Source organism: Leptodactylus fuscus, chromosome 3 (assembly GCF_031893055.1).
Source record: "Leptodactylus fuscus isolate aLepFus1 chromosome 3, aLepFus1.hap2, whole genome shotgun sequence".
Lineage (NCBI taxonomy): Eukaryota > Metazoa > Chordata > Amphibia > Anura > Leptodactylidae > Leptodactylus > Leptodactylus fuscus.
The window spans coordinates 142,110,301-142,129,878 of record NC_134267.1 but is presented as its reverse complement, the minus strand read 5'-3'; the positions used below and the strand labels follow the sequence as shown (position 1 = coordinate 142,129,878).

General features: G+C 43.1%; 1 protein-coding gene across 1 annotated transcript in view; it reads left to right on the top strand.

Moving 5' to 3' along the window:
• The first annotated feature begins 259 nt into the window (after nt 1–259).
• LOC142197824 (major facilitator superfamily domain-containing protein 8-like) overlaps nt 260–19,578 on the top strand; it is a 34,248-nt gene continuing 14,929 nt past the window's right edge. Inside the window, exons 1-7 of the mRNA XM_075268437.1 lie at nt 260–662; nt 9,422–9,496; nt 11,656–11,841; nt 12,572–12,634; nt 12,985–13,104; nt 15,724–15,803; nt 17,672–17,966. Of these exons, the coding sequence (XP_075124538.1) occupies nt 605–662; nt 9,422–9,496; nt 11,656–11,841; nt 12,572–12,634; nt 12,985–13,104; nt 15,724–15,803; nt 17,672–17,966 (877 nt within the window). The 5' untranslated portion in view covers nt 260–604. The remainder of the gene's footprint in view (nt 663–9,421; nt 9,497–11,655; nt 11,842–12,571; nt 12,635–12,984; nt 13,105–15,723; nt 15,804–17,671; nt 17,967–19,578) is intronic.

Genomic DNA, 19,578 nt, shown 5'->3' with positions numbered 1-19,578 from the left:
TGCCTGCATGCATGCACTGAAGCATGTAATAGCAGTGGTTGTTAGCTTTGGGGACATAACCTCTGGGAACACGTACTGCAGGTTACTGTTATAAGCAATGAACTCAGGAGCCTGAGTGACACCTGTAAGTGACAGAGTGCCCAGGTGAAGCAGAGACTTTCTGCACAACAGGGTGACTGACACGTCTACTTCATCAATAAACTACAATGTTCAATCCTTATCATGCTATTAATAATGCTGATCCTGTGCCTCTGGCTGCCATCTGTGTACCTATAACCTCCCCGGTGTACAGCTGTCTCCAGGATACAAGCGCGGATTCTCGGTACAGGGATTTCGTGTCTCAGATCCGTAACTAATAAAGCTTTCTTACTTCAAACAAACACTTGGGCCTGGGACTTGGGACTCTGGGGAAAAGGGTAGATATGAAGGAAAAGAAAGTGTCGTCTTGAGGCAGCACAAGAGCGGAGAGTGGCCGGCAGTGTGCGGAGGCAGGCGTGCAGCTCTGGGCTATTGGCTTTGCTCGCACAGGCCGCGCTTACTGCGGTAGTCATGGATAACAATGGTTAGCCGCAGGCTGCAGGAGGTTCCAGGCTGAGGAGAGTCCATGACATGTCCTGTATGTGCAGCAGCTGACACCATGGAGCCGGGGGCAGAGTCAGACAGTAAGCCGCTTAGCTTCATACTGGAGTGTGTGGTGCAGGTGCACACACTCTTATCAAACCTGCGTTATGCAATGTGTCCCATAATCTCCTAATCTGGAACTCTTCATCTGTGCAAATTGACTCTCCCGTCCTAAGAATTTGGCAGTGGATTAATGTTTGTGTCTGGTGTCACTTTACCAGGGATTATAGACATGGCGCAGTGCACTGCTTGTGAGCTGTGACTTGCAAGGCTCTGCGCATTAACTCCTTCAGGACCAGACCTATTTCTATTTTTACTTTTCTGTTTTCTACTTCTCTTATTGCAATAGCCATAATAACTTTAATATATTTCTGTTCATGCATTTGTATGAGGGTTTATTTTGTTAGACATGATGCCAACTTTCAGGACTCCACCTGTACTGTAAATTGCTTTCTTATGGCTCGACCCAGCAGCAATGACAGACGCTCCTCAGCAAAGGTCGCTCCCAAACTTTGATTGTTGTTGCATGGAAATGAACAAATGATTCATCCAACGGTTTGCATTTATGTATCATATTGTCTTATTTGCAATGTGCTGCCTACAGTAGTGATTTTTATATAAACATCAATAATTTGATAACCCAACAATGGAGTATTTGGGCCATTACTCGCGTGATCGTATGTGTATTTACATAGGCCAGTTATTGGGAATGAGTTCTCAGTAACTGGTCTGATCGTTGCCCACCATGTAAGGGTTAGTTCACACAGGGTTCCATGTGAACACATTCTGTTGCGGCTTTCCGCTCCAGATTAGTCCCAAATGAATGGGCCTAGTCTGGAGAGTGGTGTCAGGAGGCGGACAACGCGGCTGAATCAGCCGCAGTATCCGCCTGAAGAAAGGGCAGCTCGCTTCTTTTTTCTGCGAGAGGAAACAAACTGCTCACGGAAAAAGGAAATGACCAACTCCCATTGATTTCAATGGGAGGCAGCAGGATTTTGAAGCAGACTCCGCATCAAAATCCTGACCACTTTGCCCCGTGTGAACTAGCTTTGTCAATTTCTATGCTGCGCCAGGCAGACAAAATGGGGCCGCATGATGTTCTGTATTGACCAACATTTTTCATAAAATCTGCAATGGAGCATTGAAGTGAGATTGGAGGACTATGTAGATAATCTGTTTTCCCATAGTCCAAACAGCAGCACAACAGATGGGGTATTCCTGCCCCTGCACGCAATTAGGACAGGTGGAACTTTTGCTCAATCAATAACCTCCCCTATAAGAGGTCACCAGACCTCCCCCTCCACGTGTTAATTATAAAGTATAAATTTCCGAAATCCTTCAGAATGTCACCCAACAAATATATAGGGAGGGAGCTTTGTGCTGCTGTTTGGACTATGGGAAAACAGATTATCTACATAATCCTCCATTCCCCATACGTCCAACACAGCAGCACAACAGATGGGGAGGTAGCAAGAAAAATCCCCCTAGGGTGGGACTTCCTGACATACTGACGTCAAAACTGAGCGACCAAAGGCAGTCGCCTCCTCGCTAAACTTATCTAGTCTGTAATGCCTAACAAAAGTTAGGTGGGAGCTCCAGGTTGCCGCCGCACAGGTCCAGAGAGACAGCGTGCTTCTCTGCACAAGATGCGGCAACCGCTATGGTCGAATGAGCCCTCACAAACCCAGGTGGCGACAGTCCCTGGGTACTGAACGCCAGAGAGATGGCTCCTTTGATCCTTGTGCTAAGGTCTCCCCCAGGTGCGCTCCCCATCCGACAAGGGAGGCATCTGTTGTCAACAGGGTCCAGTCGGGCTGGACCGTGGACATCCCGTCTTTCAGCTGGGACCACCATCGTAGTGATCGACGGGTACTGGTGGTCAAACTGGATAGGCTTCTTCAGCCCTGAGGGGCTGCGGCTCCAGACCTTGAGGATCTCGCTCTGTAGTGGCCTCATATGCCATAGCGCCCATGGCACTGCATCCGCAGTTGCTGACATTAGACCTAGGACCTTCATTGCGGTTCTTATTTGAACCTTCCGTGTGACCGCCAGATGTTGCACCGCCCGACAAATCTCCTTCCGCGCCTGAGGAAGAGATATCTCTATCCTCTGAGAATCCACAATGAATCCCAGGAACTGGATTCTGGTGGTGGGGACATTTGTTGATTTGCTCCAATTGATCATCCAGCCTAATTCCTCTAGGAAGGTAACTGTTGTCCTTAAGTGGGCAGCGAGAACCTCTGCTGAGTGGGCCTTTAACAGCCAATCGTCTAGGTACGGTATAATAAACACCCCCTGGAGCCGGAGTGCTGCAACGACCAGAGCCACCACCTTTGTAAAGGTGTGGGGGGCCGAGGAAATCCCGAACGGAAGAGCTGTGAACTGTAGGTGACACAGAGTACCGTTCAGCACAACCGCGATCCTCAAGAACCTCCTGTGTGGCGGGAAAATCAGGACGTGCAAATAGGCGTCCCTTAGATCCAGGGTGACAAAGCTGTCTCCCTGCTGCAGAAATGGTATCACAGACCTGATAGTTTCCATCCGGAAACGAGACTTGAGGACATGCTGGTTGAGAGATCTTAGGTCGACCACCATCCTCCATCCCCCTGATGTCTTGGGGACCAGAAACACCGGAGAATACACTCCGGTCGACCATTCTGCCAAAAGGAACTGGCTCTAGAGAGCCTTTGTCCAGGTATTCCTGAACGGCGTTCTCTAGAAGGATCTGCTTCTGACCAAATAAAACACGGGTACTCACAAACTTGTCGGGTGGAAGAGACACAAACTTTATTTCGTAGCCCGTCTGCACGAGCTGGAGGACCCATGGGTCCTGAATGAGACGACCCCATGCTGCTGTGAAATGGGCCAGCCGACCTCCCACTGTTAAGGGTGATGTGTCTCCGCGGGAGGGGAGCCCGTAGGGGTTGGCGTCAGAAGAAAGGCTTCTTTTTCTCTTCCCCGCGAAAGGTGCGTTTACCTGCTCCTCTGCCCTGGGTCCCCGGGCGTCTTTGAAAGGAGCCCCTGGCTCCGTATCCTCTGGAGAATCCTCTCCCTCTATATGATGGACCGGGACTACCTCTGGCACCTTGGGGGAGACTCTTCCCCTTGCTGTCAGCCATTCCTTCCATAATAACATCCAGCTCCTTCCCAAAGAGCCTACCTGGTTCGTACGGAAGTGCACATAAATTGTACTTGGACGTATTGTTTGCTCTCCAGGGCTTGAGCCACTGTGGGCGTCTTGCGGCCGTCGCCAACGCCATGGATTTTGCTGCAATTTTTACATTGTAGAGCGCCGCCTCTGCTAGATAATCGACAGCCATGGATGTGGAGGTCAGAAACGTCAGGAGGTCGTCACGTGGAACGCCTGCGTCAATATCTCTGCGAAGAGACGCTATGTTTCCACAAAGAAACTGGACCACTTTCCCTGTTGAGATTCCTACTGAGGCCTGTGCTGCTGCAGCTGTGTATATACGGCGCAGAGAGCCCTCTGCCCGCCTATCCATTGCGTCCTGGAGATTGGATCCATCATCCGAAGGCAAGACTGTACGTCTTGACAATTTAGACACGGCCATGTCAACCCTCGGGGTTGGCCCCCAGCGATTAAATTCCGCGTCTTCCACCGGAAAGAGAGTACGAAATTTCTTAGAAATCTAAAACGATTTCTCCGGTCTCCTCCATTATGTCTCCATACATCTTGAGACTGAAGGTTCTACCTTAAATGCCCTTGGGGCTCTTGGATCCCCTTCCTCGCCTCTATCTGGGCGTACCAACTTCAATAATTTTGGCATTTTTTCTAATGAGAAAGATGGACCTGCCCCATCCGACTCCTCATCCGAAGAGATCTCATCCAAGACCTGGAACTCCTCCTCCCTAGGGGAGGGGACAGAGGGGAGCTCCAAGCGTGGTCGTTTGGCTAGGTGGGAGACTCCTTCATCTCCCTCATTGAGTCCTTCACAAACTCCTTCACCCATGACATCGCCTCACCAATCTGAGACTTCACGGGCTGTGAAGACCGGCACTGGCGACAGCGGGAAAAATCATAGTCATCCGGCAAGGGGGTCTTGCAATCCCTGCATGGTAAATGCCGGAGCCTAGGCGCCGACCTTCCCCCACGTCCTTCAGATACCGAGGATGAAGAAGACATCTATAAGGGAAAATAACATTTGTTTCAATACGCCTTACCATGCCCCCTTGCTGGAAACCACAGGACGACCACTACCTTCAAACTTATTGCAAGGTCCTTTCACTTTCCTCAGTATGTGTCAGCAATCACAAACCACGTCTGCACTGCATCAGGTAACAGTGCAACTGAATCTTAAATACCTCCCAGAGGGGAGGGAGATCAGGCCCCGCCCCACCAGCCAGGCAGGTGGGGAAGGATTCTGTGAATAAACATAATAATAATAATACTTCCACTTATCCATCTTAGTATACCTCTTACCTGCTTTGCTCTGTATGAGGGGGAAACCTCCCCTCCAACACATACTCACACGCTTTCCCCGACCCTGAAATGCCAGGGACGGAGGGACACACGGCCGGAGAAAGGGAGAGCGCACTGCGCATGCGCCTCCCCACTGCCGATAACCAGCTGACCGGAGCGCGCACGCCTAGGAAATCCCCCGGCCGGACGTCCAAACAGCTCAGCGAGCTCACGGAGAGACACACACCGGCAGAGAGGTTTACAGAGCTAAGTAACCGTATTACCATCACAGGGGGAGAGGACACCGGCCTCCCCCACCACCACCTGTCCCTGTCCGCAGGACAGAAAAAAACACGTGGAGGGGGAGGTCTGGTGACCTCTTATAGGGGAGGTTATTGATTGAGCAAAAGTTCCACCTGTCCTAATTGCGTGCAGGGGCAGGAAGACCCCATCTGTTGTGCTGCTGTGTTGGACGTATGGGGAATGTCTGTTGTGAGGGCAGCACGCATGACCATATGATGCTCCATTGGGGGCCACATGTTGAATGAAAACTTGGAAAAAGTCATGGCTTTTAGAAGGTGAAGTAAAAAAACAAAAGTGCAAAAACAAGAATAATAATAATAATCCTATTAATATTATAAATGTGAAAGTTTGTGGGTTTGTGTGTTTGGATGTTTGCATGTTCGGATGTTTGTTCCTCAATCACGGAAAAACCGCTCCACCGATTTGGCTGAAATTTTCCACAAACATAGTTAATACACCCGATTAAACAATAGGCTACTTTTCGTCACAATAGCGCACATACGTTTGTGCCAGGACCCCCACAAAACCCAAACTCACACCACCATCTCTGCAATCTCACACACTTTGGACCATAGCAAGCCACAAAATTCCTATTGCCCTCTACAGCCTCGCCCCTAACCCCACACAATCACATATACATATACTTTACCACTTTGCCCCTCACCTTAACGATACTCCAGGAGGCTCTCTTTAACGCTCCGGAGCAGCCATGTTTGCCGACCCCCATCGCTCTGACAATCCGCGACACCGCCCACCCATGACAATACCCCTAGGCGGTCTAATAAATGCAAAAAAAAAAGTTTTAAAAAAGTAAAAAAAATATAAAAAAATAAAAGGATTAATAATTCAAATCCCCCCCCTTTCCCTAGAACACATATAAAAGTAGTTAAAAACTGTGAAACACATACATGTTAGGTATCCCCACGTCCGAAACCGCCCGCTCTACAAAGCTATACAAATATTTTTCCTGTTCGATAAACGCCGTAGCGGGAAAAATGGTCAAAAGTGCCAAACCGTCATTTTTTCACTGTTTTGATTCTGATAAAAATTTTAATAAAAAGTGATCAAAGCAATAACATTTCCCGAAAATGGTAGAACTACAAAGTACACCCGGTCCCGCAAAAAAAGACGCCCTATACATCCCGTACATGCACGTATAAAAAAGTTACGGCTGTCGGAATATGGCGACTTTTAAAAAAAAAATATTTTCAACACAGTTTTGGATTTTTTTTAAGGGGTCAAAATGTAAATAAAACCATATAAATTTGGTATCACCAGCATCGTAACGAAACACAGAATACAGGGGACATGTCATTTTGGTTGCACAGTGAACGCCGTAAAACCAAAGCCCGTAAGAAAGTCGCAGAAATGCATTTTTTCTTCAAATCCACCCCATTCTGAATTTTTTCCCTGCTTCCCAGTACATTATATAGAATAAATAATGGTGGCATCATGAAGAAAAATGTGTCCCAGGAAAAATTAAGACCTCATATGGCTCTGGGAGCGGAGAAATAAAAAAGTTATGGGGCTTAGAAGGAGGGGAGTCAAAAACGAAAATCAAAAAATGCCATCGGTGGGAAAGGGTTAACTTCAAATACTTCTGTCCCAAAGTCACTATGTAAAGCTTCTCACAACACCGTATAGCAGCTCAAATACAAATTAACTTCAACACAAAAGTCTCACGTATTCTTTGAATTGCAGCAAAAACGAGATACAAAGTTACATTTTATATCCCATACCTTATACACACTACGAAAACCTTACCCACGCCTGTATATACCCACTTCTACAATCACCGCAGACGAAGTCGCGGGTAACAGCTAGTGATATTATATAATCAAATAAATGAAAATCATATGAAGTAGACAACCCCTCTAAAGTAAGCCAATCACGAGGTGGTGTAGTAAGTTGGTGCATCTAGCATAAAACACCAAAACTGTCATGTGCGGTGAAAAATTTGAGGTATCTTCTGCTTACTTGGCCTTTAATATGGCAATAATACATTGAAATTTAAGACTGTAAGGCCCCATTCACATCTGCATTTGTGGAGTCCGCTTAGTGACCTCCCGAACAGAAGTGTATATGCATTAAAAAGTGGTTACGTGGGAAAACACACAGACCCCATACACTTTAATGGGCTCCGTGTGGTTTCCGTTTGTTTTCTGTACAAAACAAGCAGAGAGAAAAGTTCTGTTTGCAGAACTTTTCTCTCTGCATGTTTCGTGTGGAAACCACACTGACCCCATTATAGTCTATAGAGTGCGTGTTTTCCCACATAACCACTTTTTAATGTGTATAGGTTTCCGTTCGGGGGGGGGTCCGCTAGTGGACTCCCTGAATAAAAACCCGAATGCAGATGTGAACTGGGCCTTATAATAAATCTCCTCAGTGTGTTTCACATATGGTCTGTTCACGTGAGATTTTTTTGCTGGCTGTAAATACAGAGATTATTTATTTATTTAATTATATTTGCTCTATTTTTAATTTTGTCTTTGTTTTCCTAATGAACTTTAACCCTTTAATGCACTGCGCCATCCCTGTACTGTGCAGCAGGAAGGTAGTTAATTCTATGTACTGTGCATTTATGGCACTAACATAGCACTGGTTCATAAGTTGAGCTGGCGCCATAACCAGCGAGTCTCAGTTGTAACTTACAATTGAGACATCACAATGGTGTTTAACCTTGCAGATGCTTTGGTCACTAGAAACAGTGTCATCTTAGGGGTTGTTTACTCTCCGCGTGCTTTGATCAATATATTGCTTTGACAACCTGGGGTTTGATTAAGTCTGGGTTCATACAGAGATTTTTGGGCCGGGTTTTGACACGGAATCCGCCTCAGAATCCGGTCCAAAAAAAGCCTCCCATTGACTTCAATGGGAGCCGGAAAATAGAAGCAATCTGCCCTTTCTTACCTCGGATAACGCAGTGCGACACCTCCCTCCCGACTAGGCCCATTCATTTGGGAATGGAATTCCGCGAGTGGTTGCCGGTGCACTGCACCATCTTGCATCTTAAAAATGGAATAAAAAGTAATCTAAAAGCCATATGTACCCCTGAATCTAATTTCCAGCTCAATTAGAATATAGCATTAGCAGCATAAATTGGGAAAACCCCACAATGGTCATGGCTAGTCTAGCTTCTTGGCTATGACTTGTTTAAAATTGCTTAGACGGCTCATTTGGCCAATTCTAGTGTTAGCTCACACTCAAACTGATCCACTTCCATCAATCAATGACTGAAGCCTCCAGCTAGTGCTCACCAGCCTGTAATTAGTGCATTTGCACTTGCTTATACCACCTACACTTTATAGTTACAGTATTTTGTCTTCCTAAAAAGGAAAGATTTCATAGTAAGGCTTAAATCACATTTTCCCTGTATGTAGTTGGGGGAAGTTTGCAGAGGGTAGGTCTAGAATTCAGGGAGTGAGGTAAATGCCAAGATATGCCAAGGGTCTTCTAGAAGGCTGCCAAATATAAGGAAAATAGATGTAAGGAATCTTTGTTAGATACTTGTATGCCAGAACACAGGCAACATATCATTTTGGCTGCACTGTGAAGGCAGTAAAAACAAAGCCCATAAAGTTGCAAAAAAATCAGTTTTTCCCCTAATTCAATCTAATTGTGAACTTTTTCCATCTTTTCCGTACATTGGATGCAATATCAGATGGTATGGTTAAAAAGTCCAATTTTCTCCCCACCCACCGTGACTATTTTGGTTAATTTGCATATGACTTTTTTATGCTTGTTTGAAAGCGTTTATAGAACATTGAATAGTGAAAAGTGCTAAGTCCTAAAATGACCAGGTATAGTGTTACTTCTGAAAAGTAAAATGAAATAACAGTACACTTTAAAGAGGATAGAGGGAAAGGTCTTATATTTATTGAAATTAAGGTAAGATGCAGAATCGTACAGGCATTGGGCATTGCAGTGTGCAGTTGACATACTATCTGGCCATGCTTTTATTTTGGGTATAATCTAGAACAAAATTAATGAAAACCATTGTGTTCTATTAATGTTATGCTCTTTCATTTATTTTGTCCTCGCCTGTACTATAATGGTGTATATTCCTTTTTTCAGTTTTGCTACAAAGGAAGCGGAAGCTGACATATGTGGCAATAGGATTCATCTTTTTGCTCAGTGGCATCGAATATGGTTTGTATTTATTTTTAGCCTATGTTTGTAAACCTAGTATTTAAAGGGGTTGTCCTATGAACATAACCATTTTTAAGTATATAGACAAGTGAAAGATAAACATTTTTGCAAATCTAAAATAAACATTTTGCAAAGTTTTTAACATTTTCATTAATCATTTTAGTGGTTTCACTCTGTTGTCTTGATTAGTTAGCATTGGTTACCACCATGAATGCAGGAACGTTCTACCTTCTAAAACCGGCCATGATATCCTTATTGTGGCAGGGTTATCTTCCTGTACATGCACTGTCCCTGCCTGATAACTTCCTAGAAACCCAACTGTAATGTCCTTATTGTGGACAAGTTCCAGACCATAGAAAGTTTCTGCATTCATGGTCGTATCCACTGGCAACTGATCAAGACAACAGATGTCACCAGACAGACTGTTAGAGAAAATCTGTAAAACTGCAAACTTTTTAATCATTTATATTTGCAAAAATGTTTAGCTTTTAATTGTCTAAAAATCTAAATATGGTTACGTTCATGGGAATACCCCTTTAAGTTCCCCCCCAAAATTATAATTTAGCGTTATTCCATAGATGGCACACCTGTGACAACACCTGAGCGACTTACAATAAGTATATTGCCTTAAAGGGTACCTGAGTTTTCATGAAAAGTTGAAATATATGCTGGGTCTTGCTGAGCAGTTTGTTCTATGAATATATAAGGCTAGGTTCACACCAGTGCCTGTTCTATGTTCAGGGTTTCTGTCCCCAAATCCGCTTTAAAAAAGAAAAAATGCATATTTTTCAGGCGGATACCCAGTGGACTCCATTATAGTCTGAGATCTGCGGGTTTCCGCAGGTAACCGCTTTTTAAGCGGATTAGGTTTCTGTTCTTCAGGTCCCCTCCACTTGGAGACCCGAAGAACAGAAACCCAGACGAAGGTGTGAACCTAACCTTAGTATATGCTCTATAAATATTTCTGCTGCTAATCAATTTCTGGTTAAAACACATTTTGTCTCTGTCTGTGGGTGTGTACAATAAGGAGCAGGCTGAAACTTCACTATCCATTGCTTATAATGTTCTGCCAGGAGTTACAATTGCAATCAAATAGCTGAGAAAAGCCCAAGTGACCATAATGTAGGAGAAAAGTCTGGAAAGCTAATTGCTGTCTATGAATAATATCCCATCTGTAATCGCACAAATGACCAGAAGTACATACAAGTACATAAAATACCTTTCTTACATTGTAAGATTTGCAGAATCCTCAGTCTTTTGCACACAGTCTTTTGCGCAGGCTGTGAAGAGAATCAACCCCTACCCTCTCCATTCAGTGTTTCTTTCTGTCTTGCCTTTATCTGGCATCTGTGGATGGACCAGGCATTTGTAGACATTGATCAGGTGGGATGGGAGATTGAAAGTCACCCTAAGAACTCCTTTGAATGAGGTGCCAGGGCGCTTGCACAATCGGTGTTCCATTCACTTCTTTGGTGCTTTGCCTCTGCTAGAGATAACAATTCCAGCTGCCCAATAGAAGTAAATGGAGCACCTGTTATGCAAGCACATTGGCACTCCAATCAAAGGAGGTCTTAGGGTGACGTTTGATCTCCCATCCTCCTGATCACTGGCGGAAACGGCGATCGGGCCCCCATCATTTGGACACTTATTCCCTGTCCTGTGGAGAGAAGGCAAGTGTCCATAATGGGACAACCCCTTTACTGTACAGTGATGGAAATAAATCTGATGCATCCCAGCTTAAGAATTCACAAACCTCTTAGGCAGCAAGTTTGAGGTTTTGCTATGGGAATTTATGAATACTCTGGGCTGTAACACATACTGTAGTTAAAATCGGTATAAGAAAAAGTAATGCAATGACATCATTGACAGAAACCATTGTAAAGTAGTGTGAATAGTTAACAGTTAAAGGGATTATCTACTTTTTAAGAATTGATGCTCTATCAAGGCCATCCGTGTTTGTTTGGTGGGGGTCCGAGTGTTGGCCCCATAATCCTCAGTTTTTTAGTGCGTATGTATGCTTCTATTTATCCTTGTTTTATTGTGTGATACAAACTTATGATGATTGTAAACAGCAATACAACATAATCCATTTTCTTTTGCCTTTAGTAATAATCTGCTCCATCCAATTCATGCATGTATTGTCTTTATTTGCTTTCTAGCTGTGATCCTACCTACAGTCTGGATGTATCTACAATCACTTGATGCTCAGCCTTTCTTCCTGGGTCTTGTTCTCTCTGCATTCAGCCTTACCGAACTCTTGTCAGGCCCGGTGTTTGGTTATTGGTCTGATAAAACAGGAAAAACTAAGCACGTCATCCTATTGAGCAACTGCTTTGAGATTGCAGGCAAGAGATTACACCTATTCGTTTTTTATTCCTTAGAAAGTTTGCAGAGAGAGAAAATAAAACTCAACGTGTGAATGTCTCTATGTAGGACATTATAAGATTGGGACAATGGAATCGGAGAAGTTTAATGTGAAAATTGTAATATCAGCATAAATATGGCTTTATTCAAAAAAAAATTTTCTTCCATCAAAAAGAGCAGACTGTGATTTCCTTAACATTAAAGAACAAAAAAAAAGGTATACTGACATTGTCCAGTATATGTCACGAGGATAATGTTTTGGCATACACTGGATGAATGAAGGTCTATGGATAGGTTTGGTATATGAGCTGGGAGCATTCCTGATAGTTCAAGCATGAAGTAAAAAGCGAACATTTTATATATATATATATATATATATATATATATATATATATATATATATATATATATATATCCATTTTTATTGCATATATATTGATTTTACAAGTAACAATAATCAGGCATTGTACTGGATAAGGAGTGGCAAACATTGGAATAATTTAGTTTTAGTTGGTAATTTAGCTTTGTGAACTAAAACCACAAATTGGCATAGATTCAATTTACAGGAAACCTATAGCTAGCTTTTGCCAAATCTAACGGTTTTGGTTGGTGTACCTACGGTTCAGTATGATCAGTAATGAGTGTTGTGGTGCATAGATACTTGCAGTGGTATGACCCCTAGAATATTTACCTTTCTTATTTTCTATTTAGGTAATTTTATGTATTTTGTTGGAATCTCCAAGTGGTTTCTTCTGGGCAGTCGCCTAGTAGCAGGTAATGGCATTAATTTTAAGTAAATCTTGATAAGCAGTCCCTAAATTTTATAGAGAATAAATGTATTGTTAATGGTTATTGAGTTGATGTGTGACAGTTACATTTATATATTAGGCTAGGTTCACATTTACGCTGGCCTCTCCGTCATTTGGGCCTGCCAGGGGTCCTGAACGACGGAGAGGTGAACCACTAGAACAATGTTTACCCTTGGACTCCATAGATTAAAATGGGAACTTTTCTCTGTTCTGATTTTTGGCGATTTCTGTAACAGAGTCTCCTAATGTAGATGTGAACCTAGCGTAAATTTTTGACTGTATTTGTTCATGTTTGTATTTTATATACCTTTTTAGGTGTTGGATCAGGAGCTGGTGCTTCAATATTTGGCTATTTGACCCGATGCTCTAGTTCTAAGGAACGTGTACCAGTGTTTGCAATGGCAATGGCGTGCCGTCAAGGGGGGCTTTTAATAGGTGAGGTTCCCTGCAGTGGGATGGTGAATTATTACAATTTGTAAATATGTCAAATTATCATGAAATCTACTAAACCATTTCAGGACTGGGCCATTTTCCCTGGTTTAGGACCAGACACATTTTTGGGGTTTATTCCATACATGCAGTCTTGATGTCTATAAAAAATACACAAATAAATTTTTTTTTTCTTTTTGGGTTGTTCAGATAATTTTTGCATCTTGGGGTTTTTATTACTATAGTTTGTAACAAATTTTACAAGTATAAAACAATACAATCAAGTACAAGGAGTTTCAGTCCAGGGGAAAAAAAAAACAATAACAAAAGCAATGACCAATAAGAAACTCTGAAACACAGAAAGGCAAGCGACAGGGGTTGGAACATCAGGGAAAGTAATGGAAGGGAGGGAAGTTCAGAGACCTCAATATATAATAGGTATCCCATGGCTTCCATATGACTTGGAATACCACTACCATAATGTTCATTGTCACAATCAGGTTTTCCAGGCTACAAATGTCTTTCATGCCAGCTTGGAGGTCAGCTCCATTGGGGAAGTGAAGGGGGAGAGTTTAACTTGTTTCCAAAACAAGCCTATTAAGATCTTATTAGCATTGCACAGATTAAGGAACAACCTGGAGAACTTCTTGCATAATTGTCAAGTGGGCAAATTAAGCAGGTACCTGGAGGGATCTAAAGGCTTACCTTCTATAAAAGAGTGCCACTCAATTCTCTCACCTCTGGCCAGAAGTTCACTATAAGCAGGCAGTCCCAAAAATGTGGTAAAGGGAGCCCACTGCATTATGGCAGAGCCAACAGTCAGACTGTATTGCAGGATTTAAGGAGTGTAGGAGGGCTAGGGCGTGGTAACCAAAAGTTTGTGTTGCATCTCCTTGAAGTTCACACACACAGATTTAGATTCATGAGCCCATATCATCTGCCATTGATCAGGGAAAACTGTGCATCCCATAACTTCTTCCCTTTTAGCCATTATCTGTAGACCGGAAAGTCATGGCCTTTCTCTAGAGGAAAGAAGCAGTTTAAATGGCAGAGATTAGCCTTTGGTGGTAGTACCTGCCTGACATAACTTTTCAAATGTAGTCGGCATAGAGACCTTCAGACCACCAAACAAAACAAAGTGGACTATTTGCTGGTAGTGGAGCCACTCTGTTCTTAGAGGTGTGAAGTACATTTGAGGTAGTCAAAGGGCCTGAGATCCAGGGTCAAGGGGTCAACCATGTCCACAAATCTGAACAGTTCTTCCCTAGACCATATATAGGCCATAGGTGCTGTCCGCCCCTCTGGGAGGAACGTGTGGTATAAAAAGGAAATCATGGAGGAGTGTTGAAAGGAAAGGGGAACCGCTTACTACAAGTAATCCAGGTCATCCTGGTGAACCGAATGGACCTGAAAGGGTGGGTAGGGGGGCTGAGGGAGAGTGAGTCCATAAAAAAGTATTCAGTTGAATATGGGCGCATCATAGTTTCTCAGTTTCTACCCACTTCATATAGAATTGTGAATCAGTCCAAAATTGGATGCCCATGTGGCTCGTATAATTTTTGACAGACTGTTCATACGGTAAATAAGACAGTCATGTGAATAGGTCTATGGGATCATATACATTTTTTAGTGTAGCAGTGTGATGGCCAGTTGTAATGTTTCTGTGAATATGGCTTTAATCCTTCTCAGCCTAGCCCATGCAATGTCCTCATGTTTCCTGGTGCTTAACATCGACAAGACAAATCTTATAAACTTTGCTCCTTCCCTTCCACTGCTTAGGACTAGCATTCAGCTCCATTCTCTCATTAATGCTCAAACTCATTCTCTCTTCAGTCACTTTATGCTGTTAGTCTTTGTACATGTCATGATGGTAATAGATCTAATTTGTAGAAGTATTTTTACAGTTAACTGGATTAAGAAGAAGGTTAATAATTTCAGCATCATAACTGAAAGTGCACAACATAGGTTAGGGTCGTTTGTCTCTGTTGCCTCCAATTGTACGCAGCCTCTTTATTAACCTTCTTTTCTGGAGATGTGGCTTAAAGAGGTTGTCTTGTTATGTACACTTATGACCTGTCCTGTGGATGGTCCCCTGTCCAATGGTTGGGACTTTGTTACCGGGTCCCTCCGTGATCACGGGAAAGTCCCCCTTTGTCCTCCTTGTAAATGGAGCATCCGTGCACTTGTGTGATCAATGCTCCGTTCACTTTTATGGGGTTGTCGGGACTGTAATGCTCTGAAAGGCCGTCCCCTGGCTGACTGTAACATGGACTATGATTCATAAACGGAGCACTATCCAAAATGTGTTCCTGCCTATATTTCTTCTCATTGCCTCTATCCACCCCCAAGAGTTTGCTGAATGTTAACAGAGCTATTTCTTCAAATTATTAGTTCAGAAATACTTGTTACATTCTTTATGCAGTGTTATATAGCTTCATCTGTCATGCATGATGGATATGGTATAGATAAAGCAGCTAAATCATTATCCTAGCTTGTGTGTAACTATTGTATTCTGAAGGAAAACGGGTATTTCATGTTTTCCGTTGTATACCTTATAATATGGTATACAGTGTTATATTTAAAGAATTTAAAATATCTCATCTTTTCATATCTGTTTTGCTACAGGGCCTGCATTTAATATCTTCTTAAGGTATTGCAACTTTCAAATTGGACCATTCCATGTGGACAAGTTCTCTGCTCCTGGTGTAAGTAAAATAAATACATCAGGCTTATAATAATAAATTTTATTTATATAGCGCCAACATATTCCACAGCACTGTACAATTAGTAGGGTTCAAATACAGACAGAATGATACATTACAAGAAAAGTCATTTCACACAATGGGACTGAGGGCCCTGCTTGTAAGAGCTTACAATCTATGAGGTAGAGGGGGTGACACAAGAGGTAGCAGGGGTGGCATAAACTTTGAGCCGTCACCAGTCGTGTCCTTTAACATGTGGATAGTGCATGGATATATAGAGTTAGCCTGAAATGGCATCATATCATGGGGTAATGTGGGAGCTGGAACAGAGGAGGGTTAAATTTTGGGGATTCTATTGACGGTATGGAAGGGTTTACATTAAGAATTGTGATAGGTCTGTCTGAAAAGATGTGTCTTTAATTTGCGCTTGAAACTGTAGAAATTGGGATTTAATCTGATTGTCCGGGGTAGAACATTCCAGAGAAGTGGTGCAGCTCGGGAGAAGTCTTGTATACGAGCATGGGAGGTTCTGATAATAGAGGATGTAAGTGTTAGCTCATTGAGTGAATGGAGTACACGGGTTGGGCGGTAGACAGAGATGAGGAAGGAAATGTAGGGAGGTTCAGCATTATGGAGAGCCTTGTGGATGAGGGTGATAACTTTATATTGTATTCTATAATGAATAGGCAGCCAATGTAGTGACTGGCACAGACCAGAGGCATCGCTGTAGCGTCTAGCCTGATAGATGAGCCTGGCCGCTGCAATCAGAATAGATTGTAGAGGGTTATAAAAATCTGTCTCATTAAAGCTTTTTGATGGCTTACAGTGTGCATAAACAGAACGGGGGACAACTTCTGTTGCATGTTAGACAGTGGTAAAAATATGCTTAGTTAAGCCATACCTGTAAACCTCCAATCCCTGTGCACCTTATATGTCCAGTCCTGCCCAGTCCCTTTGTAGTAGTGCTCCTTAGTGTCAGTGCTATTTGTGTAACACAGAGTAATAATATTCCCTTACAGTAGTGATGATACCTTAGTACCCATTAATAGTAAGAGTGCAGTAGAGATGCCTCTTATTGTATCCCCACATAGTAAGCATGTCCCTTTATTGCCTACCATGATAGTGATGCATCTTTAGTTTGTTTTTGTTTTTTTGCAAGTGTATTTTAAGGTGGAAATTGTCTCAAAAATGCCGTCCAACTCTCCCATTAATTTCAATGAGAGTCACAAACAAATCTTTTGCAAACCCCATGGAAATGAATGGAAAGCAGAAAAAAAAACACTAGCTGTTTCTTGCAGTGGATTTGGCAAAAACAGTTTAAAAAATCTGCTAGCATTTATATTTTTATCTTATATTATTCTGCCTTTCAGTCATTTCAATGTGGTTTGCAAGGTGGAATCCGCCTAAACATAGGTCGTTACACACTTTTTTTTTTTTTTCCCCCTCTAGCTTATAAAATGAGCGAGAGCAAAAGTTCTGCTTGTCTCAAATTGAAATGAATGGATGAGTTGGAAATCTCCCTTGGTACAGAAGTAGCACCCCAGTAATTCCCTCTTAGTAACCCCCACACAATATAATTCCTTGTTGGTACTTCCAGTGCTCTTCCGCCCTCTTTACAAAATGAATGCGGCATATCACTCAGTGCAGATATGTTTTGGTCCATGATGTCTGCGTCTTGATGCAGAAAGTTTGAAGGTGTAAGTATAATGTCTTATATCACCTCAATCCTTTGCTTTTCAGACTTGCAGGACATGAAACTGGTTGATTTCAAAATTTGCACCAAAAAAGCAGTGTGAATATACAGTACTCTTAGTAATAAGCAGTATTTGAATGCTTAACATTTTGTTTGTATTCTTCTATCACCTTTCCAGATTTTTATGTGTGCTCTTTGGACACTGATGCAGTTTGTTGTGATTTTTATGTTTTATGATCTTTCACCAAATTCTCCTGAGTTACTGCATCATGAGCGTGAACCACTATTGAAGGAAACAGACATTCCGAGTCCTTTATATGGTGCTATCAACTGTGATCATGACCCATCATCCAACAAGGAGGATTTTTCAAGCATGGAGAATCCAACCACTTCTTCAACAGTTCCAGTAGCAAATGATCATATTTGTGCACAAATTGCTGAGCCAAATGAAAGCGGAAAAAAGACCATGATGGGTAAGATCAGCCAGTTATGAAGCTTAAAGTTATACTTACCAAAAACTGAAGACAGTAGCAGGTTTATGAAGTTGCACAAAAAAAACAAAACACCAATATAAACCACACAGCAAAAAATAAAGTTTAAATACATAGAACATCTGACATCTTACTTAGTATGCTAAGTATCATTAAAGGATCCTATCATACAAACACATTTTTTTTATTAGTAACAGGTCGGAATAACCTTAAAAAAGGCTATTCGTCTCCTACCTTCCGTTGTCTTCTCGACTCCGCCATTCCGTAGGAACCCCAGTTCTTGTTGGTATGCAAATTAGTTCTCTCGTAGCACTGAGGGTGGGCTCCAGCACTCCAGCTTCGTCATGAATGTCCTCTTCATCCCCTTCTGCCGGCGCAGGTCTCAGACTTCTAGGCCTCGAGCAGAGCAGACTGTGCATGCCCACAGGCCACGAGAAAATGGCTGCTTACCCAGTATTGTAAGCGGCCATTTTCTCATGGCCTGTGGGCATGCGCAGTCTGCTCTGCTCGAGGCCTAGAAGTCTGAGACCTGCATCAGAAGAAGTGGATGAAGAGGACGTTCCTGACGAAGATGGAGGCGGCGCTGGAGTGGAGTTTCTACACACCAGAGGATTAGTTATGCACGTCTGCACAAAGTACCACACGCTGGAGGATTAGATACACAGGTCAGCACACAGTATCACATGCCAGAGGATTAGATAGACACGTCTGCCAACAGTTCCACATACCAAAGGATTAGATACGCGTGTCTGCACACAGTTGTGCTAGGGTGAAAACTTAAATCCTATGATCTACATCAAAATACTGTTTATACATTTGTGTGTACACAAAATGGTACTAGCACATAATAGACCATCCACTATGTGATCAAAAGTATCCGGACACCTGGCTGAAAATGACTTACAAGTTCGTGGCGTCCTCCATCGGTAATGCTGGAATTCAATATGGTGTTGGCCCACCCTTAGCCTTGATGACAGCTGCCACTCTCGCAGGCATACGTTCAATCAGGTGCTGGAAGGTTTCTTGGGGAATGGCAGCCCATTCTTCACGGAGTGCTGCACTGAGGAGAGGTATCGATGTAGGTCGGTGAGGCCTGGCACGAAGTCGGTGTTCCAAAAGATCCCAAAGGTGTTCTATAGGATTCAAGTCAGGACTCTGTGCAGGCCAGTTCATTACAGAGATGTTATTGTCATGTAACCACTCTGCCACAGGCCGTGCAGTATGAACAGGTGCTCGATCATGTTTAAAGATGCAATCACCACCCCCTAATTGCTCTTCAACAGTGGGAAGCAAGAAGGTAATGTAGGCCTGTGCTGTGATAGTGCCATGCAAAACAACAACAGGTGCAAGCCCCCTCCATGAAAAACACGACCACACCATAACACCACCGCCTCTGAATTTTACTGTTGGCACTACACACGCTGGCAGATGACGTTCACCGGGCATTCACCATACCCACACCCTGCCATCGGATTGCCACATTGTGTACCTTGATTCGTCACTCCACACAACGTTTTTCCACTGTTCAATTGTCTAATGTTTACATCAAGCGAGGCGTCGTTTGGCATTGACCTGCGTAATGTGTGGCACCCAA